Source organism: Chenopodium album, chromosome 14 (assembly GCF_948465745.1).
Source record: "Chenopodium album chromosome 14, dcCheAlbu1.1, whole genome shotgun sequence".
Classification (NCBI taxonomy): Eukaryota; Viridiplantae; Streptophyta; class Magnoliopsida; order Caryophyllales; family Amaranthaceae; genus Chenopodium; species Chenopodium album.
The window spans coordinates 161,473-185,589 of record NC_137847.1 but is presented as its reverse complement, the minus strand read 5'-3'; the positions used below and the strand labels follow the sequence as shown (position 1 = coordinate 185,589).

At 35.3% G+C, this 24,117-nt stretch overlaps 2 protein-coding genes across 6 annotated transcripts; both read left to right on the top strand.

Moving 5' to 3' along the window:
* Window positions 1-974: 974 nt before the first annotated feature.
* LOC145579735 (uncharacterized) lies at window positions 975-4,691 on the top strand. Its single transcript, XM_081636973.1, has 2 exons — window positions 975-4,032; window positions 4,129-4,691. Exons 1-2 carry the CDS (start codon window positions 1,554-1,556, stop codon window positions 4,422-4,424), a joined length of 2,775 nt encoding a protein of 924 aa, XP_081493099.1. The 5' UTR covers window positions 975-1,553; the 3' UTR covers window positions 4,425-4,691.
* A 1,701-nt stretch (window positions 4,692-6,392) lies between these two features.
* LOC145579733 (dicer-like protein 4) lies at window positions 6,393-23,681 on the top strand. Of its 5 annotated transcripts, none has more exons than XM_081636970.1 (25): window positions 6,393-6,621; window positions 6,922-7,099; window positions 7,236-7,349; window positions 7,794-7,934; window positions 8,014-8,086; window positions 8,634-8,674; window positions 9,020-9,160; window positions 9,256-9,384; window positions 10,426-10,564; window positions 10,759-10,861; window positions 11,954-12,140; window positions 12,674-12,834; window positions 12,922-13,128; window positions 13,213-13,469; window positions 13,553-13,827; window positions 13,946-14,373; window positions 15,185-15,285; window positions 18,060-18,265; window positions 18,405-18,614; window positions 20,171-20,629; window positions 20,734-21,003; window positions 21,162-21,488; window positions 21,965-22,310; window positions 22,429-22,543; window positions 23,120-23,681. In XM_081636970.1, exons 1-25 carry the CDS (start codon window positions 6,515-6,517, stop codon window positions 23,268-23,270), a joined length of 4,866 nt encoding a protein of 1,621 aa, XP_081493096.1. In that variant the 5' UTR covers window positions 6,393-6,514; the 3' UTR covers window positions 23,271-23,681. The 5 variants fall into 5 exon arrangements, 4 of the variants coding, with proteins under 4 accessions (XP_081493096.1, XP_081493095.1, XP_081493097.1 ...); XM_081636969.1 differs by having other exon boundaries at window positions 21,965-22,343; XR_014099190.1 differs by lacking the exons at window positions 22,429-22,543; window positions 23,120-23,681 and adding an exon at window positions 21,651-21,777 and having other exon boundaries at window positions 21,965-22,077.
* The last annotated feature ends 436 nt before the right edge of the window (window positions 23,682-24,117 follow it).

The following is a 24,117-nucleotide window of genomic DNA, read 5'->3' as shown; positions in this document are numbered from 1 at the left end:
TCATAAATGCAATGCATTTTACCATCTCCGATCTGCCAATAACATGAATGCCATGATTGTGATGTCCTCTTTTGTTACGAGTACATAAATAAATGTACAAACGAAATTACATTAAATATCATTACTGTTGCTATTAAACCGATAACTGGTTTATCACGCCAAAAACCCGCTGTTCACTTAAATTATTCAGGTTGATTGTTTATCCACTCTACTACACTACAGTCTACGGACTTGAGCTGGTTACTTGTACCTAATTACATACAAATATACAATTACTTGCTATCATTTGAATGCAATCATCCTAAAAGCTGTCTGTGTTTAAAGGATTCTGGTAATCCTGTAAAGGTTGCTATTATCTAATCTTATCCCCTCAAAATATGGAAACTGCTGTCACTATCTAACTAAACCTCTTTCTTTTACAATTTTGAATAACAGAATTTGATTTTGAAACCAAATAACATGGAGTTTTTGTCATCCAAATCATACACTACTGCCCAATACCTCACTTTTACTCATTTTCAGGTGACCATTAAATTTATTTTTCAATTACTAAATTCATGGATTTATTTTTTATCATAAAAAGCAGTGGTTGAAATCTAAATGCTGATTATAAAGCAATTTACTAAAAAGATGATTCTTTACTCTTTAGTATCACTATCCTCTGCTACTTGCCCTGCCACTCCTCTCTAATTTTCATTCTTCTTTGACTAATTCTCTCACTTTTAAACTACTCCTAATTTAAACTAGATTAAGTACTAGCATTCCAGCTCAGATTATTGAGTTTTTCATTTATTTAAATTATTACTACTAATTGGACATTAGCTTAATTTTCGATAACATATATATTTGCCCCGGTTTTTGTGCACTACTTTCTTCCCCTGTTTCTTCCTACAAAGCTTATTAAGCTATTAAAGTATTAAACATTTTGATGAAATCATGGCACTATTTTTTTTTAATGAATTAGCACCTTCTCCGGCAAGCTTCTGCCATATGACTATATACTCTATGTTTAATCATTGATTTTGATGATGGGATGGAAACACATCCTATAAATTCATAATATATAAAAATATAATGGGCCTTCTTTTAAATCTCCAAAGCAATGCAATTAGTATTAGTATTAGTATTAGTATTGGATTCCCACAGTGATTAAAAAAATGAAAAAGGAGGATAAAGATGTTAATGATGAAGCAACTTTATACTAAATCACCCAACAAGTCAAGATTAAATAAAAGCAAGAATGGTCCCCGTTTGTTCCCTCCTTTATTTGTTACTGATGTTGAGTAGTGCAGTGTACCATGAGTAATACTACTATTCTCTGTTTCCCATGCAATATGATTTATGATCGATGATTCTTTCCTCCTCATTCACCCCACACAAAGTCCCCAACACTATTCCCCATTTTTGGTTACTTTAAACTAATTGAAAATAGCTACACCTACACCACTCCACTTCACTCGCCACCAAAAACTACTCTTCTCTCTCTCTCTCTCTCTCTTTAATTCCCCTTTGCTGCTGCTACTAAATACTAAATACTGATACTCCAAGTCCCTATGGATATCTCTGCAACCTTTACCTTGCTGTTTCTTCTAGTTGCTTCCATTGCTGCTGTAGCTTCTGCTGATGTCTTCTCTGATGCATTGTTGAGCTTAAAATCTGAGTTTTCAGATAATTATAATGCCTTGGGTGATTGGTTTATGCCTTCCAACAAAAACCCATCCGATGAAATTACTGCTTGTTCTTGGTCCGGGGTTTCTTGCAACAGCAACTCCACCATGGTTATTGGGCTGGACCTCTCAGCCAGAGGCCTCTCCGCCGAACTTTCTGGTAAACAGTTTGCTGTCTTTGTTGATCTTGTTAGCCTCAATTTCAGCCATAATCTGTTTTCTGGGAAGCTTCCTCCTTCAATCTTTAACCTCACAAACCTAAAGAATTTAGACATTAGTAGGAACAATTTTTCTGGCAAATTTCCAAGTGGTGTTTCAGGGTTAAAGAAGCTTGTGGTGCTTGATGCCTTTAGCAATGGCTTTTCAGGGCCTTTGCCAGCTGAGGTTTCACAGGTTGAGTCACTCAAAGTAGTCAACTTTGCTGGAAGTTACTTCAGTGGGCCAATTCCTTCAGAATATGGGAATTTTAAGAGTCTAGAGTTGATCCACCTAGCTGGGAATCTTCTTGGTGGTGAAATTCCTCCAGAAATAGGCAAGCTTCAAACTCTGACACACATGGAAATTGGCTATAACTCCTACCAAGGAGGCATCCCCTGGGAATTAGGTAATATGACTCAACTTCAGTACCTTGATATTGCTGGTGCTAATCTCTCAGGTCCAATCCCAAAAGAGATTAGCAATTTGGCTAACCTTCAATCCCTTTTCCTCTTCAGAAACCAGCTTAATGGCTTTATTCCTTCACACTTCAGCAAGTTGGTTTCTCTGCAAAGCTTGGATCTTTCTGACAATCAGCTTTCTGGGCAAATCCCAGAGAGTTTCTCGGAGCTAAAGAATCTATCTTTGCTCAGCCTTTTTCAAAATAAATTGAGTGGCACTGTTCCCCATGCCATAGCAGTTCTTCCTATGTTGGATACTCTTCTACTTTGGAACAATTTTTTCTCTGGGTTGCTTCCTAACAGCTTGGGGATTAACTCAAACCTGAAGTTGGTGGATGTTTCATCAAACAATTTCAGTGGAAGCATACCTCCTAATCTTTGTGCTAATGGCATGCTCTCCAAGCTTATTTTATTCTCTAATTATTTTACTGGCGAGCTTCCTCCTTTTCTCTCCAATTGTTCATCTCTGGTGCGAATTCGCTTCGAATATAATTCACTATCAGGTCCCATCTCATTGAGCTTTGGCAGTCTATCTGATATTTCATATGTTGATTTGTCAAGTAATAAGTTAACAGGTGGTGTGCCTGAGGATATTACTCAAGCTTCTAAGCTTGAGTACTTGAATGTCTCCAACAACCCGGAACTTGGAGGTAAACTCCCACCAAAACTATGGTCCTTGCCACTTCTTAGCAACTTCTCAGCCTCCTCTTGTAACATATCAGGCAGTATTCCCCCTTTCCAATCTTGCAAATCCCTCACTGTTGTGGAACTTAGTGCAAACTATCTGTTAGGGAATATGCCAGAAACTATTTCAGATTGCCATGGCCTTAGTATCATAGACCTATCTCATAATAACATCAGTGGTGAAATCCCTGAAAGACTAGGTCATTCCACAAGTTTGCTGCTACTAAATGTGTCATTCAATGATATATCTGGCTCAATTCCAGAGAACAGCCATTTTAGATTGATGGATAGCAGTGCTTTTCAGGGCAACCCAAAGTTATGTGGGGTGCCGTTGCAGGCATGCCGGAATTCTAAGGAAATCCAAACTGAGTTATTGTGGGTACTGGTACTTTGTGCAGCAGTTGTTGTCTTCATAGCCCTTGCTGTCTCTGGGGTATACTATATCCAGAAAGAGAGAAAAAAAGGGCAATGGAAAATGATATCTTTCACTGGATTTCCCAACTTCACTGCATACGATGTCTTGAAGAGCTTTAGCTCTCCAGAGTTTATGGACACATTACAGTATCCGTTAGTATCTTCTCCGATTTGCAAAGTCACCTTGCCAACAGGCATAACAGTTTCAGTGAAGAAGATCGAGTGGGATCCACAGAGAATGGAAGTGATGGAAGAGTTGATCATCCAAATGGGCAATGCAAGGCATAAAAACTTGACTAGGTTGCTTGGTTATTGCTACAACAAGGATCTTGTGTACCTTCTGTATGATTACTTGCCGAATGGAAACGTAGCTGAGAAGATATTGGCAAGGCAGGACTGGGCTTCCAAGTATAAGATAGTGCTGGGCATCGCAAAGGGCCTATGCTATCTTCATCACGACTGTTATCCAGCCATTCCTCATGGCGACCTTAGGCCGAGCAACATTGTGTTTGCTGAAAGTATGGAGCCCCAGTTGACTGAATTTGGTTTCCGGTTTTTGATGCAGCTTAACAAAGGTTCATTCCCAGTCACAGCATCCAAAATGCAACCAGGTATGCTTCTCTACTTTTTCATAGTTTCTTTCAATCGTATACTCGTAGCAGTTAGTCATCTGGTGATTATAAATCTCATTTAAATCCTTTTTCCAGGTGAATACATATCAGTTGATGAGGAGCTGTACATGGACATATTTAACTTTGGAAACATCATCCTAGAAATCTTGACTAATGGAAGGACACAAAATGTGTGTAAAAGTATACTAAACAAGCCAGCTGAAGATCTTTTAGAGGAGATATGCAGGGAAAATGAAGTGAGTCGTCAAGATACTTTGAGGAAGGAACTAAGTTTGATGCTTGAAGTTGCTTTACTCTGCACCAGTAGCAGGTCATCTGACCGACCGTCCATGAAGGATGTCGTGAATCTTTTATCTGGGTCGAATAGTTGAATGTAAAAATCAAAAGAGCATACTTTAGATTATAGAAATTAAAGTACATACTAATATACACAGGCAACAGCTGCAGTGACTTTGCAACCAATCATAATGCAGCTAAGACTGCTGATGCATTTGATGGCTATAGTTCTAAGCTTTTTCTTTCCTTCTGCTGTGCTTTTGTATTTCCTTTTCTTGATTTTTGTTGTGATGTAAGATTGCTGCCTGTTAGCAGACTTGTGACCAAAAGACATGTTTAAGAAGTGAATTATTTTTGTCGTGATGTAACCTCACGGACATGTTAAATCTAGCTCGTGATTCCTTAATAATTGATACTCCCTTCGTTTTTAAATACTTGCTCTATTTCTCTATGTGCGGAGTTTTAGGAGAAATTGGAGAAAGTAATAAAATATAGAGGTAGGCGGAAGAATAAAAAATTATAAAAAACAAAAGTAGTAGAGAGAATTAGAGGAGAGTGAATATAAAACTAATAAAATATGATTTACGTTGGGTCCACTAGATGAGAGAAATGAATTAAATATTGTAAAAGCATTCCAAATATTCCATCCGTGTTTTTTTAAGTGTTACAGTTTGACCGACACATAGTTTTAGCAATTTAATTGACTTAAATAAAATAAGAGGTAAGTGGGGTTGTTAAAGTATTAAAAAATTGTAAAAGAAAGATAGTGGGGTTAATAGTTTATTGAAAAGTAATGAATGTGAGAGGAAAGATATAATAAAAAAAAATAGTAGTAGGTTTGGGTAGGGACCATGAGAAGAGATATAATATTTTCATGTAGCTTTTTGCCAAAAAAGGAAGTGTAACACTTATTAAAACACAGAGGGAGTAAGGAAATGGAGCAAGTATTTAAAAACGGCTAAAAAAGGAAAGTGGAGCAAGTATTTAAAAACAGAGGGACTACAGTTTCTGATCTTTTCGTTGCCTTCTTCAAGTTGTATTCAAAGTCTAGAACTCACCTTGTCAAGTTCTTTCGTCAGGAATATGTTTTATACTTTTCATATCCAATGCTTAATATTTCAGTTGAAAATGAGGAGTGGACGAGATTCAAACCTGTGACCTTGTATCAACTTCAAGTTGGCTTCGAAACCAATGTTAAGCGACCCTCTCAACCAAAAAACTTAAACTCATGGTTGAAGCTCGGAGATATGTTTTAAACCCTATCACGCCCTAAACTCGTGATCATTGTGTCATGCTGGTTTTGTGTAGTAACTTTGAAGAGAAAAGATAAAAGAGAAAATGTCAGCTCATAAAGGCAAGTGTAACTGATGATAATTAGCTTTTTGTTTGGCCATTACACAAAGACTGTTGTAATACTTATATATTGGATAGTCATGTGATGTAGCCAACAACATTTGAAAATTTGTGGAAGATATAATGAATCTTAAAAATTTTAGATACTTCATAATATTATTATTATTATTATTATTATTATTATTATTATGTACTATACGTCTATACTTAGTTAATTGAAACGGGATTTTTATTACATTTAATCGATTGTAATGTAACATAAATGAAAATGAATCTTGTTCTTAATTACTTTGTAAAAAGAATTTTATATGACCTAAAAATTATAAGTATGTAAAAGTTATATTCTATGTAAATAAAACTGCATAACTTTATGGAAAATAAAACTCCAAAATAACTACTTAATGTTAGACTTACAAAGTACAAATTTATCAAAAATTCACTTGTCATGCGTTCATGTTAATGTTCAGGTTTTGTAATACATTTTTTTTGGAAAAAATGTTATGTAGCAATTGACGGAAATCAAAAAATGTCAAAGATCTATTGTGAGTTTTGGTTGGTAAAGAAAAGGGCCCTAATGGGCCAAAACCTGAAACGAAAAAGAAAAGAAAGACCTGAGATTGACTAGTGGTGGAAAGTAGGGCCAACCTTGGGTGTTGGCTTCAGCAAATAGTCCGGTAGTCTTAAACATGACGAAACGAATCCCATTCTTACTTTGATTTCGAAAGCATCACTTTCTCTCTCTACAACACTTTCTCCCTCTAGTCTCTACACTTTATTCTGACCTTGATCCTCAATTTTGGATGAACACATTTCTCAGATTTTATAGTCAGTCATGGGCGATTATTCTCCAACTGCTGATGATTTTTCCCCAGAAATTGAGTCGGGGATCACTTTAATTCCCGCTATTCCGAAGGAAGATCCCAGGATTATAGCTAGAAAGTATGCTCCTACTCTTTTTATAATTCTACTCGTACTTGCTTTTCATCATCACTTCATTCGATTTTTATTTTTATTTTTATTTTGATGTTCTGATTTTATTATGATCGTCATTGTCATACCATTTATTTATTTGTTTGTTAACGTTGGATTTTGATAAAGGAGGGTTTGCTTAGTGTGTAAGATTATTGTGGATATATGTCATTTTCAATTATAATTGTTTCAGTTTATTGGGATACCTTGCACTTCTGGGTATGATGCTGTCAAATTGTTCAAGTGATGTCATCATACTTTTTTTTGCAGGTATCAGTTAGAATTGGCAAGAAAAGCTTTGGATGAAAATGTGATTGTCGTTTTAGAGACTGGTTGTGGGAAGACCCTTATTGCTATTCTGTTAATGTGTGATATGGCTCACCTTATAAGAAAGCCTCAAAACAATGTCTGTATTTTCTTGGCTCCTACTGTCGTATTAGTTCATCAGGTTTCTCCATTTTCCATTCTCTGTCTCTTCCTGTCGATTTGGATTCTAAGTTTTTTTTTTTTTTTTTTTTTTTTTTTTTTTTTTTTTTTTTTAATGTATTGTTTCACTGTTACGTGTCATCTGCTTCTTCTTGCAGCAAGCCAGGGTTATTCAACACTTCACTGATTTCAAGGTTGGAACCTACTGTGGCGATGATGCCAAACATTTGAAGACTCATATCGGCTGGGAAAGAGAGCTCGAGCAATATGAGGTTTCACTTTATCATTTAAGTCTATTTACCTACGTTTTCCTATCTTAGGTCAGTAGTGTTTGTTTGTTGGATTAACTTTTTGATACTATGTGGCCTTTTAAAAGTGAAAGATTATGTTGAATTACTATACAGTTACAATGATGATTGAAGTTGAGGATGTGGTGTCTGAATTTTATTCAATATATAGAGTTTAAAATGGTTTGAGAAATCAAAATGGGCGTGGGGTCTGATTACTGCAAACCTTCTGATAAAAGATTATTCATGTTTAGCCAAGCCATTAGACAGGACACCCTGGAATCAGCTTGGCTAAGGTGTTGATCTAACATTTACCTTTGTCAATGAAGAATTTCTGTTAACTGTCTGATAGATTCCTTGCACTTCTACTGCATTAATTGTATTGACTCCATAAAGACTACTATAAAAGTTATCTCTTATTGGGTGCAGGTTCTTGTTATGACTCCACAAGTTTTGCTACGTAATCTATGCCATTGCTTCATCAGGATGGAGTCAGTTGCTCTCTTAATATTTGATGAGTGTCATTATGCGCAACTTGAGAGTAATCATCCCTACGCAGAGATTATGAAGGTAAAGGTCTAGTATATGTTTATTTTATGCCATTTTTGAAGGTATAGAGTTTTGACATCTTTGCATACACAAATTGTAGGTCTTTTACGATACGAAGGTTAATAAAGTTCCACGCATTTTTGGCATGACTGCATCTCCTATATGTGGGAAAGGTAATTGAGTTTCATGTATATGTTCTTTCTTCTCTCTTCTACCCTCCTCCATTTCTGCGGAATATAACTTCTAATTTTCCTTCGTTTAATATTTATATTTAACAAGTTAGTATCTTTAAGAGTTACCAAAAAATGGTCTATGCTTGCTGGATTATTGCGACTTTGCAGGATTTAAAGATTGTGTTAGGTCATCTGAATGCGCTATTTGTTTAGAATTTTAAATATATTTTTTAATTGCAATAATGCTGCTAATTATGATTGACATCAACAATGACTTTGCATGTACACACTGTCTTCAGACAAGGTGGTGTTAGTGACAGATTCTTCTCTTGTTCTCCATGCTGGACTCTTACTATTAAACTGTACTTCCTTCTGACCAGATATTCTACATTAGGAACAAAATAAGTTAATGTGCTTGCTTTCAGGATATGATATTATCATGATATTTCGTTCGTTGTAGACGTTTAGAGTTATATGAAAGTAAATGCTTGCCAGTTGTCATTTATTTTTGGCCATTTTAATCAAACCTTTTGATTTTCCATTTCAGGGGCCTCTATCAATAGTCTTCAAGCTTTACTTCATGCTAAGGTGTGTGTTAGACTATTCAGAACTTGCAAGCATATGCATTTATAATGCATCATGCGACAATTATAGAATCTATCATCTTCTTATAAATAAACTAACCATAACACATTTTTTTGATTCTTCAGCAGTGTTGATGTACAACTTGTGTTTCACATGTTAGATACACACCCATGCTTGTTTGGTGTGCATTCTAGCACACTATATTACATGCATGTGTACATATACCTCACATACAAGGATGTATTTATCTATGTGTGTGCATGCATGTATCAATTTGTGTAATGTGTTTTGTGTGTTAGTATGCATCTTTCATTGGGCTCCATAAACATCATTTCTTCCTTGTGTCAGGTTTATACTGTTAATGACAAGAGAGAACTGGAAACAGTTGTTGTATCTCCTGTGGTTGAAGTGTATCACTATAGCTCAAGCGAAATAATGTCGAGCGCTCAAAAGAAGTGTTTGGATAAACTGGAGGAGGTTAAACGTCAGGTATCATTGTATTGCACACCATCTTTATACTGGTTTTTGATCTAGCTTTTAGTATTAAAATGTTAGTTGTTATGGGCCTTATGGTTTGCAAGTAGTGTACATCTATGCTTTCCAGGACTGGAGATGATCTTGCTAGAGTACAGAACACCAAGAAACTTCTGCAAAAACTACATAACAACATGGTGTTTTCATTAACCAGCCTCGGCCTTTGGGGAGCATTGCAAGTAAGTCTCATATTTCTTGCGGTAAAGCATTACAATGGAAATCCAGGTTCTTTTAAATAAGTAATAGATGTTTTGCTATGCAATTTGTGGTATTATGAAGGCATGATGCTTTCTGCAGCCCGCTTCTTGAACATGGGTAATATTGTTAGGAAAATAATCAAAGCGACGTGAAGAATCACTGTCCTTAAAGTATTATTTGCCCCCACTAGATTTGCGCTTGGGAGATGGCAAAGATACTTCTAGGATTTCCCTAAGATACTAGTGTTTTATGACTGCAAATATCAATATACACTCAATGAACGTTTTTATGAAAAAATAAAAGAGAAGAGAAGAAAAGAACGTAGTTTGGAAAAATAATCATGTTTATTTATAGAGAAAACTGATGCTAAGTTCTCTTGATATAAATAGTACATATACCAACACTAAACTCATGCATAATCTTTGCTCTATTTTCAAACATATAGAATAATGCAAGCATTATATACATCTAAACTCCAAACTAAATTATCCATGTGGGACTCCCTAATTTGCAAAATAAAATGATCCAAATAACATAAACATTACAAGCCCATTTTATTTTGTTGTTGTGGGAAAAAAACAAATAAGTATAATGTTGACATCATCAAAAGTACACATACATTATAAATCAACACAAACTTCTCTAATCTTTCTATGTGGGATTGCTCCTACATATATTGTTAGAAGACTACCTAGTGAAATATTACAACAAATATTTCGTTGGTTGCTTGTTAATATAAATCAGTATCACCTATTGAATACACACACACGCACACACACACACACAACAAACGCACACATGCACACACACAACAAACGCGCGCGCGCGCACGCACACACACACACACAAGATGGTTGCCTTAATGAGGTGAACTCGTGACCTTCATGTACTATTTATGTCAATGTTATTAAAATCATAAGAAATCACACTTGTTTTAAGTGTACATTGGAAAAAAAAAAAATAGTGATTTTATTTCAGATGTGATATTCTTCATATATGCATATTTCTGGTTGTTTCTTCAGGCATGTCACATCCTTCTGAATGGTGGTGTCTGGGAGAGAGATGAGCTGATAGATGCAAAAGGAAACTCCAGTGATGACTTATTACAAAATGAGTATCTTGCTCAGACTGCATCTCTTCTAGACGCAGAATGTATGGGAGGTATGAAGCATTGTGCAGCATATTAGCATTGTTAATACTTATGACTTTGCTCTAAACTTACTAATTTAATGTCTTGTTTAAGGCTTAATATCTCTAACTAGAAAATTTCTTTTTGTGCTACCATTTCTTACATGTTCAGTATTATAATTGGCGAGCATTTTATACTTAAATAGTTAAATATCTTAATTTAGCAGAAGTCACTGAAGGAACGGCTGACATGTTTTGTAACAAGCTTCTAAGGGAGCCATTTTTCTCGCAAAAGGTTTTGCGTCTTGTTGGAATCTTGTCAAATTTCAGGTTTGTATTTGAGCACTTAGGTTTGGGATTGTGCTGGGCATTGATGCTAAGTAGTGGTTGTTTGAAATTGAATTTTATTTTCCTTATTTTTTTTTTCATGCTCTAGAATCTTTCAAGAGATCTTTCAATTAAGGGATAAATAGCTGACTATATCCCTTAACAAATCACTTAAAAACAATTCCTAAGAAAATTTGTGGATATTGATATTGTTCTAGCCAGACACCACTGGATCGTGATGAAAGAATTTTGTTGTTTTTTTCTTCTCCTTCGCCCTTTCAATTCCCACTAATTGAAATCCTCTACAGCTCCCCCCCAAAAAAAAAAAAAAAAAAAAAAAAAAAAAAACTCAAGACTACCCCATTACCCATACACTTCATAAGTCTTCCAAATATGATGTCCACCAATTACAACAAGAAAGAGTTGGTGAATACGTATTGTGTTGGGCCTGCTGGCCTAGGCTATTATTGTCATTGTTATTTTCTTTTCTGTCATTTCAAAATTTCCAATACCTATAAAATCTCCCCTCACTTTTCCCGTCCTCAAACCCACAATTGTCTAATATACCTTGCTAAATTATCCAGTTCTGATGAGCCATTGTAATTTGTCGTAATTGTTAGATCCGCTGACAGTTTATCTGTTTATGAGACTCACTGAAGTGGCCTGGATAAGTTCAGTGAAAATGACATTTTATGTTGCCTATTCTTGGGTTTTGGATTTGGAGTTTGCTGCAGACTTTTAGAGCTTTTGGAAAGAGAAAATTATCGCATTAAATTGCTTGGATCAAAGCTAATATAGAAAGCTTTGATTGTTGTTATCCTTGTCACAGCTTACAGATTTAGTAATACCTATTATGAGTGGGAAATATTAAAATCAAAGTTGTCTGGGTTTATTTTAATTTATTTTGTTGGTGACCTTGTGGAGATTCATAATTTGTATGCTTCCAGTTAGCTGGTCTCTCTATTAGTTTCGATTCATTCGTGTACATCTACACCTTCCAATCCCCTTTGTGGTGTCAGAGTCCACATTTCATGACTGTTGTTTTCATGTTTTCTTGTGTTGCTCAAAGCTAAGCTGGTTTGCTTTCCTTTTCAGGTCAAGGCCTGATATGAAATGTATAATATTTGTGAATAGGATTATCATTGCCAGATCTTTGGCATATATCCTTGGACAAATTAAGATCTTATCTGCTTGGAAGTGCGATTTCTTGGTTGGAGTCCACTCAAAGCGTATGTCCAGAAAAACCATGTATAATATTTTAGAAGAATTTCGGTCTGGAAAGGTAATTTCTTGCTGTGATACTTTATATTCATCTGTTTCTCAAGATAAACTTGAATATAGCTCTTTTGTGTTGGAGAGCATTTATGTTTCCTGGGAGGATCTAAGCAAGTTTTTGATGTCGACTTTAATAATTTCCCTCTCTTGTCTGCCTTTTATCTTTGTGCTTGTGCGTGTGTGCACATATGCGCGTGCTTGCAACGTTGTGTAGATTATGCATGGTATGGAATCAAGATATTGTTTTGTAAGCAAGTAGCACATTGCTATTGTATCACTTTTGGATGACTTGAACATTTTGATTAGAATGATTGGAATTGCACTGCATTACCAACAGAACCCATCTCCTGTTGTTTGAATGAATGTAGGTGTACTGATCAAATATTTTTTCAAAACTTGTTGTTGCAGAACCCATCTTCTTCCTTTTGGACACTAATAACTAATAGTTGTATCTATATCCTTTATCTTTATAGAAGAAATGAAATTTACTCCTTGCTTATTGGTGATGTTCAAACTCTGGTTAATAATGTGATTTGGCAGCTGAATCTGTTGGTTGCTACTAAAGTTGGTGAAGAAGGACTTGATATACAGACATGCTGTCTTGTAATACGGTTTGATCTTCCTGAAACTCTGGCAAGCTTTATACAATCCAGAGGTCGTGCACGAATGCCTCAATCAGAATATGTTTTTTTGGTCGACAGGTTGTTTCCTGAGCTTACAAGTGCTATGATATAGTATGATTTTGTATGTTCTTATGTAAGATGGAATACATTTTTATATCATTGCAGTGAAAGCGAGAGAGAAATGAATCTGATGGACAGTTTTAGGAAAGATGAGAATCTCATGAACATGAATATTAGAGACAGAAAACCCAACGGAGTTATTGCCAATAACAAAGAAGAGATATATTCAGTGTGTTCAACTGGTGCTACCATTAGTACTCAAACTGGCGTTTCATTGCTCTACCATTATTGCTCTAAATTGCCGCATGATGAGTATGTGCTTTCTATGTTTCCAATGAGTTTTCCAGTTTTTGTCAATGAAGTAACTGATATATCACATATTTTAACTCTGTGCAGATACTTTTCCCCTATGCCAGATTTCTATAATGTTGATGATACGGAAGGAATCATATGCCACATTATTCTTCCTTCCAACGCTCCTATTAATCACATAGTGAGTGCACCTCAAGCTTCAAAAGAAGCAGCTAAGAAAGATGCTTGTCTAAAGGCATGTGAAGAATTGCATCAAGTTGGTGCCTTAACTGAGTATCTGTTGCCAGAACAAGATGATGTGAGGGAAAGCCATGATGTTTCTGATTCTGAGAGCACTGAAGGTATAATATTGTCATTTATCAACTGTGATTGCTTCCATGCCTATTGAATATGAATTTGGTAGTGTTTGATTGATTATTTGCAGATGAGGATTCACCTTATGAGCTACAGGAGATGGTAATTCCTGCTGCATTGAAGGAACCTTGGTCTGATGTGGACAACCTTGTTTGTCTGTACTCCTACTTTATAAGGTTTAAACCTAAACCACACGATAGAAAGTATAAAGACTTCGGACTTTTTATAAAATCACCTCTGCCTTATGAGGCTGAGCAAATGAAGATTGATCTTCATCTTGCCCATGGTAGATCTGTGTTGACTGATCTGATTCCCTTTGGAGTTGCAGAATTTAGCAAAGAAGAGGTACTTATATAAGATATCATCATCACATTTCATGGCAGTTACTTTTATCAATTTTTGTTTCTTATGTGAGATTGCTGGAATACTTCATCTTCCCCCCCATTTTTTTTTTTGAACCCAGATGCTGCAGGCTCTGAATTTTCAGGAAATGTGCCTGAAGATCATCCTTGATAGGTCTGAATTCATGTGTGGTCATGTTCCCCTTGAGAAAAATAAAGTTAATGAATCGAGTTCATCCGTCTTCTATCTGTTGCTCCCTGTCATTTCTCGACAATATGACAGCACAATATCTGTGGATTGGATGACCATTAGGAGGTGTTTGTCATCGCCAATATTCGCGCCTCCCAATCAATTAGCGGATACCTGTATTTCTCTGGATAGTCATTTGCAGCTTGCTGATGGACCTGCCAGTGTGAATGATATCCTAAATAGCTTAATATATGTTGACCACAGAAAGTCATTCTTCTTTGTTTCTAAAATTCTTCCTGACAAGAATGGCTACAGTCTTGTCAACAGTTCTACAAGCCATATAGATCACCTGAGTGAAAAGTATGTATTAAAGTTCTTTGTCTCATTTGATATAATTCACCATTAAGTTTTATGTTGTTTCTGAAAAAAATAATATTTCTTCTTGGTTTTCCCATTAGCTGTCCAGCTGTTTCTTGATTGATAAAACAATATGAGTTGTGTAGATGGGAGAAACTCTTTCACTATAACAATGCTTTTAAGCAACTATAGTCCTTATTTTGAGTTGCAGTAACCACATGCTGTTTTAAGTCATATGAAGCAACGTATCTTTTATCCTCCATCTTGTGATTTTGGTCAAATGTGCTTTCATCTTTTTTCCACCCTCCAAAATTTCTAGTAGGAAGGAAAGTATATCTTGCTATGGAAGAAAATAGTGAAGAATTAAGAATGAATTGGAATCCTGAAATATCAGAGATTAAGAGGTAGTAGATGTACTCCTTCCATTCCTTAGCAAGTGTCTTTAAGGCTATGCACACGGACAGTTATCATGTTGGTATTAAAACTGTCACATAATTATTTAATTCTTGTTTTGTGATTCTTTAATGATCAATAGTAGCACATTGGTGTTGAGTGATAGATAAAATTGTGTTGGAAAAGTTAGGAAAATGGAACCGTGCGGAAAGTGCTAATGGGCTTATAACCAATGGGCCTGCTAAAGAAAAATGAGCAGTTTCTCACTCAATGTAAAGAATTTCCTTTTTTTTAATAATTATCTTTGGAACTTCTTTCCTTTTGTATGGACTTTGGCCATGCTGTATAATGGATTTGTTTCTGGATCTCAAATTTTGTAAGGCCTTTTTCTTAGTATTGATTCATGCATTTTCTGTACCAGATTTGAAATCAATCTAACTCACCCTGGACAACCTCTACTACAAGCTAAACAGCTTTTTTGCCTACACAATTTGTTGCATGACCGCTCAACGGGGAATTCAGGTACTGGCTCTTTTGCTTACACATATTTCACATGTTTTTTTTTTAATTTTTTTTTTTTTTTTTTTTTTTTTTTTTTTTTTTTTTTTTTGCAAAATATTATTGCTGTGAAGTCTCTTAAATATTAGAAATAAGAAAGATTATGAGAATGAATTATAGAATATTAGGGCAGAATTCATAGATTGGAATCTAGAGGGTTTAGGCTAAGTCGGAGTAAGACTGAATATTTGGTATGCCACTTTAGTATACAGAGGGGGACAAGCGATGATGTAATGAATTTGGACGGAAAGGATTTGACCATGAGGGAGTGTTTTAAACATCTTGGGTCAATCATCCAGAAGAATGGTGACAATGACGTGGCCCATAGGATTAAGTGAGGGTGGCTTAAATGGAGAGTGACCATAGGAGTGTTATGTGAACAAAACATTCCTTTACAATTTAAGGGGAAATTCTATAGGAATGCCTTAAGACCAGTGTTGCTTTATGGTACATAATATTTGGCTTTTAAGAAAGATTACATTAAAAAGATAGAGGTTATGAAAATGCGCTGTTAAGATGGATGTGCGGGAACACTCTAAGAGATAGAATCAGAATTGATGTTATTCGCAAGAAAGTGGGTGTTGTAGGCATTGTAGACAAACTAAGAGAAATTCGCCCGCGTTGGTTTGGGCATGTGAGATATAGACCCCAGGGTGCACCAATACGAAAAGTGGAAGAGTGGGATCATGGAGAGCTAAAACGAGGTAGAGGGAGATCGAAAATGACTTGGTTAGGAGTTATGAAGGATATGAAGCAAATGGATTTGCATGAGGATGTGGTTTTTGATCGTAAAGGATGGAGGAGGAAAATTTTTGTGGATGACTATATTGAATAATCACTTTTGGTTCATGTAACCGTTTCCACTCATGGGATTAAGGCTTTGATTGATTGATTGAGGGAAGAATTTATAGATGATTATATTGATCACAACAATTTAATGACAATCGCTTCTACATAATGGATGCTCTCCTTTTAGTTTTTCTCACTTAATTTCTGAATGCCCCCCTTGTACGGCTTTCCTTTTTACTCTTCCTCTACCCTTCAACTCTAACAAAATGACTATTCAAGGCCTTCGCTACCCTTGTTATCAACTTTCTGCATCAATTACCTCCTTGCCTTTCCTACTCTTTCTAACATGTGTTGGCATGGGAAGGGGATTTACCTTAATTCTTTGCAGTTATCTAATTAAAATTGTGCATTTTTGTTTGACTGCTGAATAGGAAGTTGTTATGGAAGAAGTAGCATATCATTATCCATAATGAGATGAAAAGATTCCAAATTGTTATTCATTCTAAAGCACAAAAATTACTTAGCAATAATTTTTTCATGCACCTTAGTTGCATCGCAATATGCTCAACAATTTATTAGAAGCAATAGTTTAGATTGTATAATGTATCATGTAAAAATTCAATCATGTTTCTCAAAACCCTTAACCCCTTTCCCAACATTATTAAGGGTGTTGTGTGGGTTCCTGTATAAGATCCTAAACGTTTTCTTTTTTTTTTTTTTTTTTTTTTTTTTTTTTTTTTTTTTTTGCAAAAGGTAGTTTTAAATAAAATGCATTATTGAGAGAAATCTAACGCGCTTGATGAAGATTTAAGATTTATCCCTTCCCTCCCCCCCCCCCCCCCCCCCAAAAAAAAAAAAAAAAAAAAATTGTGATTATATCTATATTTTTTTTATTCTAAACAAATATGGGATTCAAATTTAGTGGGAATAAATTGGTCGAGAAGAATTTTACCACTGGCTAGGATAGCTGATGGCAGTCCCAACCACAAAGCAATCTATCATCAAATTCTGTTTACTACAGGGCTTCTCATTTCTTTGTATTTTAGTCAATCGAAGATTGAAATACTTTAGCTGTAAGTTGTATCGAATGCTTATTTAGGTCCCTCTTCTATGTTCTCTCCATTAGGAATTTAAGATCAGAGGAAAAAGTGTAAGACAAATTTTATCTATAGCTCATCAATGTTAAAATTTAATTTGTACTCTTTGCTTGGGGTTTCCTATAAGATCCTAGGTTCTTTTTTTTTTTGTGTGTGTTTTATATAGTAAAGTACTCCCTCGTTTTTGTTATTTCTGCTTTAACTTTTCATAGTTAAGCTTTTGAAACTTAAAATTTTAATTAATATGTATAAAAAACATAATCATGTGAGATATTGTTAGATACATCTCAATTTGTAGTTTTATAAAATCAAGTTTTTATATTTTTTGTTTATACATAATTGGAGATATTGATAGTCAAAGCTAAGTTTTGAAGACCGTGTAAAGTCAAAACGAGAACAACAAAAAGAGACAGAGGGAGTAGTTTTTAAATAAAAATACATTATTGAGAGGAAAATTAACACGCTTGATGAAGATTTGAGATGTTGCCCCCCAATATTGTGATTATACCTATTTATTTTTAAAAATTTGTAATGCAAATTTAGCTCCCTCTTCTATGTTCTCTACATTAGAAATTTAGATAGAGATAAAAGACAAATGTAATATGAAGCTCATTTATGTTAAAATTTACTTTTGTTCTCTTTGCTTGGGGTTTGTGGCTATTGATTGCTGTAATTGAAATCCCTGTTGAAATTGTGAAACTTTTTCCATGGCCAAACTGAAGGAGTTTAATTTTAAATCCAGCAAGTTATTTCATGTTTCACTGTGAGTATGATACAGAGTTACTCAATTAGGGCTGTTTACTTTCAGTTTATAGCTTACTGAGATTATAACTTCTCCCTGGTCAATATCAGAGTCACATGAACTAGACGAGTACTTCTTCGAATTGCCTCCTGAGCTATGTGAACTAAAGATAATTGGCTTCTCTAAGGACATTGGGAGTTCATTGTCTCTGTTGCCATCTGTCATGCATCGCCTGGAAAGCTTTCTTGTAGCACTTGAATTGAAAGATATGTTGTCAAAGTCATTTTCCGAGGGAGTGGTGGTTACTGCTGAACGTGTAAGGCCACTCTTATGGATGGATAATGAAGTTTCAATTCTACGATTTTGTTTAATTAAATGACTGCTTTTCTCAACTTGAAGATGAGATGCATTTTGGTATAAACTTAGACATGGTGACATTATGCTTTACTTCCCAGGTTTTTGAAGCACTGACTACAGAAAGATGCCATGAGGGCTTTTCTCTTGAGAGGCTTGAAGTTCTTGGTGATTCTTTTCTCAAGTTTGCAGTGGGGAGACACCTATTTCTTAAGCATGAAGCTTTTGATGAAGGGCAGTTGACTAGGAGGCGTTCAAATTTAGTGAACAATTCAAATTTATGCAAGTTGGCAATTAAGAACAAATTGCAGGTTAATAGCTGGATTCTTGGATTTCTGTTTTCCTGAATTGTTGATAATTTTGGGTTTCTTTTAATATTATGATTTAAAGAGTTTCATTTATTTGTTTAGGGAGCTCTCTTGTATACTCTCTTTGATTGCCATGCTTTTCTATTAGCCCTTTATGAATACTAATCAAACACTCCATTTCTTAGCCTTGGAGTAGTTGATGTTGGTTGAATTACATGCATGAAATATAATGAAACACTCTATCACTCACCCTTTGAGTAGATCATGTTGATTGAACCATGTGTATCTCTTGCGTCTTATCTTCGTGACTATTTTCTTAAAATTTTTATGTTCATATATTGTTGTCTAAGTTCTGCGTATGTAAGCACCAAAACTTGTGCATAAAGTTCTTACGTTCATTTCATTCTAGTTTGATTATAGTAATCTACAACAATTAAAAAGCTATGAAAGTTTTATAAATACCTTTTTTTCTTCTGCTTGCTATTGCATTTTTATCCTTGTTTTCAAAAGATATTAAACAATTGCAAAGCTAGTGCTCAAAAGATATTAAAGAATTGCAAAGCTAGCATGTGAAACGCTTACACTGCTTTACTAGCTGCTGTTCATGGATTCACACTTTAATTTGGTCTTGGTCTGCTTAAGCTTCAGAGAAATAAATGTTCTATGCCAAATTTTGTGCTTGTCAATTGACTTATGAGGGAGAGAGGATTATACACTTAAGAATGGAGGGAGGAATTGAGCCAAGAGAATGGGTAGGTAAATAGAGATTCTTAAAAGTCAGAAGATGCTAATTTTAATTTTTCTGATCCATTCCTCCTTGAAGAGAAACAAGTTTTTGCTGAAAATTCATATTTCTACAAGGGATTTTTTTTTTCCAGATAAAATTGATGTGTGAATCCCTGTAAAACATGTAAATTGATCACCTATTTTAGAATAATGCCTAAATATAACCCTTGTGTGGGTCATTTCTCCTGTTCATTTCTAAGGCTAATCCCTCCAATTCATTTGACCCTTTATGTCTGTTATTGAGTTGCATACCATCTCTATGATATTATTATACATCAATACACGACCAGCTTCTCCCCTAATGTTCACTTTCCTATTTCATGTCATACCTGAAATGTTTCTTAAATATATATATATATATATATATATATATATATATATATATATATATATATATATATATATATATATATATATATACATATTGGTAGCTTCCAGTGTGGAGTTAATGGATTTATATTTGTTTGATTTGGCTATGCATGGTGCTCAATTACTGCAACCACCCCAAATAATTTCTGTCCTTTTTCTGTTATTATGTTCACGGAAGCATTTCTCCCTTACTAATTAACTTGCAAGATCATTGTTATATCTGATGGACAGCAGTCCGTAAATTGATGTTTAAGATGATAGATGGATCCTCTTTATATTCTTTCCATTAGAAGAATCCTTTGTTTCGTTGCTGAGTCTGCCATTAAAATAAAATTGATATCTGAATGTGTTTATCAGTCATAAAAATGAATATCTAACTATATTGCAGTACTTCCATACTTTAGGGATTCATACGTGATCAAGAATTCGATCCTAGCCAATTTTATGCTTTAGGTCGGACTTGCTCTGTCATATGTACCAAGCAGACGGAAAGTTCAATTCATTGCGTCTCTGAAGATAGAATTCTGGCTGATAATCGTCAAGTTAGATGCAATAAGAATCATCAATGGTTAACCAAGAAAACAATTGCAGATGTAGTTGAAGCATTAGTTGGAGCCTACATAGTTGACAGTGGCTTTAAATCGGCAATTGCGTTTCTCGGATGGTTTGGTATACATATTGAATTTGAAATTTCTCAAGTATGTCATGCTTGGACGGCAAGCTCCAGGTTTATGTCACTTGCAGACCGTATTAGTATTTCTGAAATTGAAAGTGTTTTGGGTCATCATTTTGTTCACAGAGGCTTAGGTCTGCAAGCATTTGTACATCCATCATATAATAAGCATGGAGGAGGTTGTTACCAGGTAACCGGACTGAAATGCTGCGAAAATTTTGAATATATGATTTTTTATTTATGAATATTCTCGTTTGCATAACTTATTGGGTATTTATTTCTGATGGCTGACAGAGATTGGAGTTTCTTGGTGATGCTGTGTTGGATTATTTGATCACATCCTATTTGTACTCGGTGTTCCCTGACCTAAAACCTGGCCAGTTGACTGATTTGAGAGCATCTCTTGTGAATAATGACTCATTTGCCAAAGCAGCAGCTAATGCATTGTACAAATTCATTCTATGTGAGAATAGCAACCTGAGTAATGCTATTGATAAATATTTGGACTTTATCGGAAAGCCAGCTTCAGAAAGAAGTGTACTTGAGGAACCTTCATGCCCAAAGGTCATTGCTCAAACCCTTTCCTCTTAGATATTATGATTCTTAAGCTTTATAAATACAAAGTTTTTTATTATTAGTTTTAAAAAAAAAAAGTTACGCATCATTGCCTAATATTCTAAGTACGCTTTACTACCTTTAATGCCCTTTTCTTCATCCTACAGGCTCTGGGCGACTTGGTTGAGTCTTGTTTTGGGGCTGTTCTTCTTGATTCAGGGTTTGACTTAGATCATGTGTGGAAGTTGATGCACTCGTTTATGAATCCTATCATGAAATATGCTAATCTGCACTTTATTCCTACTCGAGAGCTGAAGGAGCTATGCCAGTATCATGGCTTGAATTTAGAATATGTTAAGTCAAAAAGAAATAGAAGTTTCATGGTTGAGGCAATAGTGAACGGAAAAATTTTTCATGTCGCTGAATCTGCAATGTATCGCAATACTAAAGGAGCTAAGAGAATGGCTGCACGGAAAGCTATTGAAAAACTGAAGGTGACAATTTTCTTATATGGGTGATTCCACCTTTCCTATGATGTAGATTTGTTGGCCATTATTCCTGTAATCATAAAATAAAATAAAACAAAATAAGCATAGATATAATTTCTGACCTTGGCTGTTGTTATTGTTAGTTGATGTATTCCGTTCTGATATTAGGACAACCCCTATGCTGTCTCCAGAATCTGGAACATGATGAATTCAATACTGGTGCCATAAAAAAATTCTTATTGAAGGCATATATTACTCCGTACTTGTGATGACACTGCTTAGAAGAATATCTATGGTTTGGGCCTCCCATCCTTGTAAACTCCTCTTTTGCTTGTCTATGTTCCAGAGGGAATATTTGTATTCTTCTGAAAATGTCTGAACCGGTCAAAGTTCCAATGGTTATTATCTGAGTATAAATGAATCTGTATTTACTCTGCTTTCGTCTACTGTTGAGTAACAAACTGACATTTCCATACCTGCAGGCTCAGGGTTGTCGTCTGAAGACATCATTGGAGGAGGTCCTAAAAACGCTGCGCACTATGGAACCCAGGCTGGTAGGATATGATGAGATGCCGTTGTCACTAGTGTCTTCCAGCAATCTGCCCAATGTTGGAAATTTGTGCTTGGAGGATCATTCTCATACTTCTGTGAATCCAGAACTCACTTTCAGAAACTTGTCTTTGAATGATTGTCCTATCCTCGATGACAGTGCAAGTCCAGAGCCCAATGTATACGAAATGCCAACAATTGTCTCTAGTTTCCAGAAAAAATCCACCAGAGCACCCCTTTCTTCGTACAAGAGACAGCAGTATAGTCAACACACTGGAGGTGAAAATTGTATCATTGACTCAGATGTGCATGGTACTGTTAAGCTGCATTAATGAATTTTCAGTATTGCTATATGCGCTGTGAAAAAAGCTTAACCTTAGATGCGTGCAAATTTCAGGTAGCCTGGGAAAAGCAACTGCAAAATCGCGATTGAATGAGATTTGCGTTAGAAACTGCTGGAAACCCCCTCTTTATGAGTGCTGTGAAGAGGAAGGACCAAGCCATTTGAAATTGTAAGTTGTATTTACCACATCTGCACCCCACTCCCTCTTTCCAAAGAAACCTCAGATGTCTTCATGCTTTGTTTTTCTGTACAATGTAAAGATGGTGTGAGATCTCGGCTTTTGCTCTAGTACTCCGTTGTAAAGTGCTTTGCATCTGACGAGTCTCCCCTTGTTTCCTTCCTATCTGGGAAAGGCGTGAAATTGATGCTCTATTCTGTAGTTATTGAAGTTGTTTCTGAAACTTTCTTGTGTTGCTTTATTTGGTTAAATAATTTGATTTTATTTGCCAAAAAAAAAATTGCTTAAATTTTCCAGTCCTTGAAAACCACTTGTGTGATTGTGTCATTACCTCAATTATTTGTATTTAAGCTATTTTGTCCCCAAAACCTTGCATGCATGGCTTGGCTATAGAGTGTAACTCAGTTACATGACATTGTCTAGTTGAGGTTTGAGGCTCTATTATTGCTTTTAGAGAAGAAACCCTTCAAAATAACAACTGTTTTTCATTTCTGATGATGTGAAGATAGTTAAAGAAAGGTGTTTTTGTGGTTAGTTTCCTGTTTTCCTGAATGTGCCATTATGCAGGTTCACTTACAAGGTAATGGTGGTAATCGAGGAAGCAGAAGATGTGATATTGGAGTGCTTTGGCCAACCTCAAGCGAAAAAGAAAGCTGCTGCAGAAGAAGCAGCAGAAGGTGCACTTTGGCTGTTGAAGAAGGAAGGTTACATCAGATAAGAGCCACAAATCATTACTTCATGTGTAATTGTGTATATACTATATAATATTATAATGTGACACAAGGAGGGAAGGAGGACCTATGAAGATTATGATATTAGGCCTTAAGTCCGTTGGGCCTTAGAGTAGGCCATAGGAGGCCCAAATTTGACTAGTAAATAAATAAAATGTATTAATTGTGGTAGGTAGTAGTTTTTGGAAGGGGCAAAAGGCAGTTAACTAATTTTTTAGACTGTTATTACAAAACTAAGCTGCTTATGTATCTAAAGACCTTTAAGCCTGAAGATATGGGCCAATTTTGTATGTAAATTAGTCAATTTTTAGGCATTTGCCTCCTTACGTCCGTCTGTATTGGATTATGTATATATTTGAGCAAAAAGAATGCATATTCATAAGAGTTATTTATTTTGACTTTAAAGGATCTCTCTCTCTCACACACACACACGCACACACAAACACACCCCACAATAATACTATTTGGAATCCAGGACTAGCTCTTTATGTTCTACTAACTTGTTATAGATACGTAATTTAAGAAATTGTTAACGAATATGAGTGAATTTAAGATAAAGTAAGAAAGAAAATGTAAAAAGTTGGATTTGTGTAAGAAAAAAGTGAATAAAGAGAAAGAGGATGAAAAGGTGTCATTATTGCGGAGTTGAAGGGCTAAGATGGTAAAAATAGTATGCTATTAGGCTTTTTTTTTTTTTTTTTTTAACGGAAAACATTTTCCTAAAATTTGATTTTCATTTTCTCTGATCCAAAAAATGATTTTCTTATTTTCAATTGTTTGGTTAGTATAGTCGTTTAGGGTTGGAAAACATCCCACATGTGAAAAATAGTTCTC